General features: G+C 35.9%; 1 protein-coding gene across 5 annotated transcripts in view; it reads left to right on the forward strand.

Annotated features, from left to right (window-relative positions):
- The window catches only part of NCOA1 (nuclear receptor coactivator 1), a 183,833-nt gene that overhangs the window by 123,236 nt on the left and 52,230 nt on the right, over positions 1–8,367 (forward strand). For all 5 annotated transcript variants that reach the window (XM_008700370.2, XM_008700371.2, XM_008700373.2 and 2 more), the window contains 2 exons: positions 5,141–5,288; positions 6,730–8,050. In XM_008700370.2, the coding sequence (XP_008698592.2) occupies positions 5,141–5,288; positions 6,730–8,050 (1,469 nt within the window). The remainder of the gene's footprint in view (positions 1–5,140; positions 5,289–6,729; positions 8,051–8,367) is intronic.

The following is an 8,367-nucleotide window of genomic DNA, read 5'->3' on the forward strand; positions in this document are numbered from 1 at the left end:
CCTGCCCATTAACTTACTCTTTGAAGGCCGTGGCTTGTAGAAAATCCTAATGTGCATTAAACTTTAAGTTAGTTCTTAGCTTAGTTTTTCAGCTGCTTTTGACAGAGACAGCTTTTAAAGGGAGTTCACTGTTTCATTTTCCAGAATCAAATTTGAAAAAAAAAACAAACAAACCCACATTTCAGCCAAAGAATATGTGGGCATTCAGCATGAACTAGATTACAGTTGTGGTTCTCCAGTGAGATTAGGGGAAAATGGGTATCAGGATCATGGGAGGAACTTTTTAAACTAGGGAGGAGTTCTGTGTAGGTGTATGTGGTTTGGAAGAGTTTCCCAGATTCAGTTCATTTGAGAACTGTTCCTTTAAGAAAGGTTTAGGTTAAATACTTCCCGAGGGTCCTTGATAACATTCATCCAGGGCAGTTGTTAAACCAGATTTCTGGACTCCACCCACAGTACTGAATCAGAGTCTATAGTCTAAGATGTTTTCTTACAGAGAAGTTTGGAAAACATAAACCTACATTCCACAGGATATTAATAGCTGTAACTAAGGAATGATGTTTCATGCTGAATTAAGTTTGGGGAATGTTTCAGTCTCCCACTCTTGAGAATTCATAAGACGTATAAAGTGTTTAAGTTTCTGGGAGGTTCTACAATAAAGGTACCTCTTTGACTTTGTTATCCAGACATATTTTTCCTCAGCATGCTTATTCCTGTAGCACGTCTATCAGCATTTAGGGAGAGCAGCAGTCATGGGGATGTTGGTCTACATAGCCTAGGAAAGTTTTACGAAAGTTTTGCTTACCTATTATCAGTGATTTAATGGATCATCGTTTTTTTTGTCTTGAAAGATGTCCATGATGTATTGTTATATTGAAAAATAGGCTACAAAAGCACAGCATATATAGTACCATCTCACTCTTGGACGTTTATCCAATTCTAGAGGGTTTACGAAATGTGGACAGTGGTTATCTCTGAGTGATGGGATTACAAATGACTTTATCTTACTCTTTCTTCACTTCTCTGTTATCTTAACGTTATAATCACAAAATAAAGTTATTTTAATTAAGAAAATGACAAGACAATTGGACGGAGTTTATAGTATCAAGAAGTTTGGAAGCATTGTTAAACAACTTAAGTACCCATATGAATGATTAACCAGAATGTTCTTTGAGACTTGTGTAATGTGGTTAATTCCGTGGTCCATAGAACAGAGTTAACTGAGAATCTTTTTTTGTTGGTCTTGTTGAAAATATTTAAAATATGAATTTATTTTCCTTTTTGAGAAATTTTGATATACTGAATAAGGTTTACTTATTAGTAATTAAAAATCTTAGAGCATCTAGGGGTAATTTTTTTTCTTTATCGTAATTAACAGTTTTTTAAATTGCATTCTTTCTACACATATCTAGGGAAATACCAAAAGGAAAAAGAAATCTCTACCAGCATTGACCTGTAGTATCCTACCACACATTTTATACCTGCCCATTTAGTTAAATTCAGTAAAGCATGCTTGTTGAGGTTATCTTGGCCCCAAATTGGGTGGAGTCAAAAACCCAATAGCTCTACTCTTACAGCTGCCATCACTGGAGAAAATGGTTTCCTTTGCTTTGTAACTCTGTTGAGGCCTATTCTGGAGGGGAAAACAAAACAAAACAGTTGTTATTTTAAAAGGTTCCTAGAAGAGTTTCTGGGGTGTCAGTAATACCACATTAATAGTATCCCTCCCCACTAAGTGTTCTAAAAATTTTAGAAATGGACACAGGAGTCAGGGATCACAATATTAGCTAGCTATACACCTGACAAAACTAGATTGGAAAACAAGGCCAGGACCTATGATCAGTGACATTCCAAATAGTTTTGTCCGGTTGTAAACCTTGAAACCCATTTATAGGGAAATTTGGTGTGCAGAGCAAGTGTTTATCCAGCCATCTCTGTGAAGAACTGTGACTCCCTTACTTATGTCTTAGTTTGAAATATTAATGATTGTTATATAGGATTGAAGCTATTGGTGTAAATGGTATCTAGGGTTTGGCTAAATGTGTGTTTGACTCAGGACATAGGCACTTTTTGTTTGTTTTTTCTTTGGTGTTTATTCAGGAAGTATTCATTCAGTACCTGCTATGTACTAGGCTCCATACTAGATATTATCTCACATTAGTGGCTCAGTTTTAGTGATGATGGGTGAACGTTAATTTGCATTATGAAGTCCTAAAGTTATAAATGACAAAGTCATGTTCAAGCCTAAATCTGACTTCTAGGCTTTTGTTCTTTTCATTGATCCATGCTACCTTCCTGCTTACCTTTCCATATGAAAATTGAGCACCAGGAGAATTTTAGTTAACTGGATAGTCTTTTTTTTTTTTTAAGATTTTGTTTATTTATTAGAGAAAGAGTGCGTGGGCAAGTGCACTGGGCAGAGGGAGAGGGAGAAGTAGGTTCCCATCTGAGCAGGGAGTCCCATGTGGGGTTTGATGCCAGCATCCTGGGATCATGACCCGAGCTGAAGGCAGACACTTAAACAACTGAGCCACCCAGATGCCCCTAGTTAACTGGATAGTCTTAATTAAGTTCTGATAATTAAAGTTTTACTGTAGTTTATATTACCTTTTTTTCCTTTTCAAAGAATGTGTGAATTGTGATGTGCACTAAGTCTTTTTCCACACAGAATTATCCAAAATAAATAATCTAACTTCAAAACTTAAAGCGTAGTAATTTCCTTCTATAAAGTTAATAGGGGTTCCCCAGTTTTGGAATTTTTACTAGTTTAGATAGATAGAGTCCCAAGTTAAGACAGCGTAGTTACCAAAGGACTAGTGATGTTTCTGTAATCCACATTAAGTATCTTAAATGTTTCCAAGCTAGTCATTTTCTAGTTCTTTCTCAATTTATAGAGCTTATCAACAAATCAAGAAATGTCTCTCCATTAATTTTCATTACAAAAGTTAAGTCCACATTCCTAGGAGAGCAAGAACATAAATTGAAATATAAGCATTTGAGAACACAGCTAAGATCTAAAATCTATCCTTTAAAGAAATGTTGTGGTAGTTGATCACAAGTCAATATTAATCTGTTTACATGAGATTCAAGTTGAGGGCCAACCAGCAAGTACTTGCTGGGTGATTTTACATGAAAAGCATCATGCAAGATTCAAGGGGAGTGGAAAACAAGAATGGGACACAGTACTAGCCCTTATGTTTATTTTAGCTGATGAAGAAAAATAAGTGTGTAAAGTTATCTACCTCTTATTTAAAACAACACAGAAGAAATGTTTAGGAAGCAATGAAAAATGAGGTTGGAAATTTAAGTCGAAGGCGGATTGTATATATGTATACTGTACTATCCCAGATGGGAGACACTAGCCACGTGTCGCTATTGAGTAGTTGAAATGTGGTGTGGCTGAGGAAATTAATTTAAAATTTTATCTAATTTTAAATTTAAATAGCCACACGTGGCTGGTGACAGTGCAGCTCAATAGTGAAGAGCCAGTGTTTTCCAGCAGAATGGGGAGACCCTAAAGAGCAATAAACAATGGTGAAGAAAGAGACAAAATGGCATAAGCAAAACAACATGAAATATATCGTATCTTGCCTGGCCCTTTATATAATGTAGCTTTATCATTACCTCAAATTAATAACTTATCTTGAAATGCTACTTTTTTGTTGTAGATGTGTTTTCCAAAATATACTGTTAAAAAGATTTAACAGTTTGGAATCATTAAAATTTTTTAGGGTTATGTTATAGCAAACATTTATTTATATCCTTATACAAAATTATCCATTTCATTTAAGACTCTCTTTCATCAGTTATTATTTCATTAGGTACTAAATTTCTCTGTGTGTTATATCTGGTAAATAAATGTACCAGTGATTTGGCTGAAATTGCCAGATAGGTAAGGAATGTGGTTGGTTGGACCTCAGTCTCAATCCTTTCAATTAAGTTTATATTCTAATTTTGCTACTTTAGCTGATTTGTGTATGGTATAGATTTACAACAGATTATCCCCTTTTCAGTATATAAGGTATACCCAAAGCAATAAAAGAGAGTATGTCTTCTCTTTAAAGTAAAATGTAGTTTAAAAAAATATTTATTAATTGGTCATTTTAAGTCTTTTTAACATGTCCTTAAAATGGAATAGAAGGGCTTTCTGAAATGTCTTTGAAAAATAGCACTAACATTTATTACAGGCTAAATTGTAATAGTCATTTGTGGTAGTAATTCTTCTGTTTCCATGAATACGATTTTTAACCTTGATATAGTGAATCTACCTATTACATCTTTATTAAAATACAATTGTTATATTGCTAAAACATCAATGACATTTTCTTACTTAGTAGTCTGGTATAGCCTTTACGTATTCAATAAATACTTACCAATATGGTTAGAATTTTGTCTGCTATTAATAAACCTTTAAGACAAAAGTAAATTATGTTGTTTATATAGTGACTTGACTGCCTTAACCTAGTTTTTGTTTTTTTATATTAGTCATGATTAGTTTTATCTTAATTTGCTTACTACACTAAATTCAAACATCAAAAATAATACATATATGTGAATACAGTTTGTCAGATGGGACCTCAGTGATTCACATTCCTGAGTGAAAAATTAAATTTGAATTTCAGTTAAGTGACTTTGCAAAGTAATAAAACCATAGAGGGTGAGTTTTATGATATATGAATTATATCTCAGTAAAGCTGTTGTTAAAAAATCAGCCAGCAAAAAGAAAAAAACAGACTTATTAGAGATAATTCCAAAAGGGAGAAGGGAGAAGATTACTTCCTGATATTTTTAATGGACACTTAATAAATTTGAAGAACTGTCCCATTTTATGGGAAAGATTAAGGTTGATTTTTTTCCTGGTTTGAAGTTTCTTCATAATTTTAACTTACATGCGGAGGCATTCGTTCGAGTAGTACTGAATTAAAACTTGTCATCGAGTGGTCTATTTCAACCAGAATCATTTCCCCTCCCCCTCAGATATCTGCTTTGTCTGAACTATTCTTCATTTTGAGTCTGCGCAGGCAGCTGTTGGGAGGACATTTAAAATGAGGTTCAAGGTAGAAATAAAGCTTGGTAACTCTCCTCTGCCCAAAGTGCAAGTGTCAGAATTTTAACTAGGTTTTTCTTTTGTTTGAAACAGTGATGACTCGTGGCACTGCCTCCAGCCCATCCTATAGATTCATATTGAATGATGGGACAATGCTTAGCGCCCACACCAAGTGTAAACTTTGCTACCCTCAAAGTCCAGACATGCAACCTTTCATCATGGGAATTCATATCATCGACAGGTACTACTTATTTGGAGAGCTTCATATGAAATAAGTCAGTTCACATATCTCTTAGAGAAAATTTTTTATACTCTTGATGGCTAGAAAGCAAAAATTCTAAGTTAGGCATTAAGCTAGTGTGATGAGTATATAATCACTATATCCATACTGGGTTTTATAGTTTTTTTGCCTAACAATAGCCTTATTGTTTGAAAGAAAGAAAGAAAGAAAGAAAGAAAGAAAGAAAGAAAGAAAGAAAGAAAGAAAGAAAGAAAGAAAGAAGAAAGGAAAAGAAAAGGGAAAAGAAGGGAAAAAAGAAAAGAAAAAGAAAGAAAAAGAAACACAGGAAAGGTTAGGCTGAAAATACGTGTTTCAGGGGTAAAAACCAAAAAGGTGGCTAAAAATAGCCAACTTTCCATATGTGAACTTTGGTCTTATAAAAGATTTCAGAGTTTGTTAATATTGTTATTTTTATTTTTAAAAGTGCTGTATTCTCATTTAGGGCAAACTCTATGGCTCCTGAGTTCAAGTTGACAGTTTCTCAAACTACAAGTCATTAAACTATCAACTTGAGATTTTTGAGTGTCATTGCCTCTAATTTGTTCTCCTCTCTAAATACATTTTACATTGGTATATATGGTAAATTCATGGAACCATTCTTTTATCCTATGAATTATTCAAAACCCTACATTTGCAACTATTTAAAATGTAGCATTAAACAAAAACAAAGACATTTCCCCTCACTTCATCTTTTCCTCATCCGATATATTTGCTTATTGGAACATGGTAATACCAGTCACAAATCTGTTGTCATAATTATGGATTTGAGTAAAGAGCTCGGTGAAAATCTGAATTCAGTATTCTGTTTTTTTCTAATTTTAGTTTAATTTATGCTTGTGAGTGGAATTAGCACAGTTCTTTTTTTCATATTGTGATTTCTCTTTCAAAACATCTGCTATGTCTGCATATCACCCTTTTTAATTTTTACATCAGTGACACAGTATTTTCCTTACCCAGTCTTCCTCTTTGGAGTTGAAATACTTAAAAGCTGTAACAAGGGAGTCATGAATAAAAGACTTTGTAAACAGAGGTGTGGGAAGTTTCTCTTCAACCAAAAATATTATTGTAATGTTAAGTATTTGTATTAAATTTTGAAAAGTTTTAAAGTACATATATTGGATTTTTTCCAAGGCCAAGAAAGATTTCTTTCCCATATAACTGAAACCATTATCAAATTTATGGGACCATGAGCACTGTTTCCTATTAAGTGGTGCTAATATTTCACAGTAGTGCTAACAGTCCACTGTTTTTCCTTAATTTAAAGTCATACAGAAGCTCTTTACGTGATGGCTTGCAATACTAATGAGGTTAATGGTCTTGGTTTATAATATGCATCATAAAAATATTTTAATGGAAACCAGTGAAGATGTTTGAATAATAATGTCTTTTTCCCCCCCCCTAGGGAACACAGTGGTCTTTCTCCTCAAGATGACACTAATTCTGGAATGTCAATTCCCCGAGTAAACCCCTCCGTCAATTCTAGTATCTCGCCAGCTCATGGTGTGGCCCGTTCATCCACATTGCCACCATCCAGCAACAACATGGTATCCCCCAGAGTAAACCGCCAACAGAGCTCAGACCTCCATAGCAGCAGTCATAGTAATTCTAGCAACAGCCAAGGGAGTTTTGGATGCTCACCTGGAAATCAGATTGTAGCCAGTGTTGCCTTAAACCAGGGACAGGCCAGTTCCCAGAGCACTAACCCCTCTTTAAACCTCAATAATTCTCCTATGGAAGGTACAGGAATATCTCTCGCACAGTTCATGTCTCCGAGGAGACAAGTTAGTTCTGGATTAGCACCAAGGCCCAGGATGCCAAACAATTCGTTCCCTCCTAATATTCCAACATTAAGCTCCCCCGTTGGCATGACAGGTACTGCCTGTAATAATAGTAACCNNTCTTATTCAAACATCCCAGTACCATCTTTACAGAGCATGAATGAAGGACCCAATAACTCCGTTGGCTTCTCCTCCAGTTCTCCCGTCCTCAGGCAGATGAGCTCACAGAATTCACCTAGCAGATTAAATATACAACCAGCAAAAGCTGAGTCCAAAGATAACAAAGAGATTGCATCCATTTTAAATGAAATGATTCAGTCTGACAACAGCTCTAGTGATGGCAAACCTCTGGATTCTGGGCTTCTGCATAACAATGACAGACTCTCAGATGGAGACAATAAATACTCTCAAACCAGTCACAAACTCGTGCAGCTTCTGACAACCACTGCAGAGCAGCAGTTACGGCACGCTGATATAGACACAAGTTGCAAAGAGGTGCTGTCTTGCTCAGGCACTTCCAGCTCTGCCTCTGCTAACTCTTCAAGCGGTTCTTGCCCCTCCTCTCATAGCTCGCTGACAGAGCGGCACAAAATTCTGCACCGGCTCCTACAGGAGGGTAGCCCCTCGGATATCACCACTTTGTCTGTTGAGCCTGATAAAAAGGACAGTGCATCTACTTCTGTATCGGTGACTGGACAGGTACAGGGGAACTCGAGTGTAAAACTAGAACTGGAGGCTTCAAAGAAAAAAGAATCAAAAGACCATCAGCTCCTACGATATCTTTTAGATAAAGATGAGAAAGATTTAAGATCAACTCCGAACCTGAGCCTGGATGATGTAAAGGTGAAAGTGGAAAAGAAAGAACAGATGGATCCTTGTAACACAAACCCAACTCCAATGACCAAACCTGCTCCTGAAGAAATTAAACTGGAGTCCCAGAGTCAGGTAGGTAATCCCTCGCTTCATAGAATGAACATTCAGAGTTACTTTTTCCTTTTCATGTATTTCACTCCAACAATAAACCAGCTTTGGATTCAGGCTATGTTTTGTCTGACCCAGTGGGCGTGGATTAAAAGGTTAGTATCGGTGTTGAAACATTACGGGATACCCTCAGAGAAAACAGTTGCAAAATCACAGGATGTCCACTTTGGAACTTTGGAGGGCTACAGTTTGAATGTGGTGTTCTAAGCAAGTGGAGATTTGCTTCTTTATACAGTTCACAGCTTTGGAGATTTTTAAACATACCTCTCCTCCCCCCCCCC

Source organism: Ursus maritimus, unplaced genomic scaffold (genome assembly GCF_017311325.1).
Source record: "Ursus maritimus isolate PB19 unplaced genomic scaffold, ASM1731132v1 scaffold_6, whole genome shotgun sequence".
In the NCBI taxonomy this organism is placed as follows: Eukaryota; Metazoa; Chordata; class Mammalia; order Carnivora; family Ursidae; genus Ursus; species Ursus maritimus.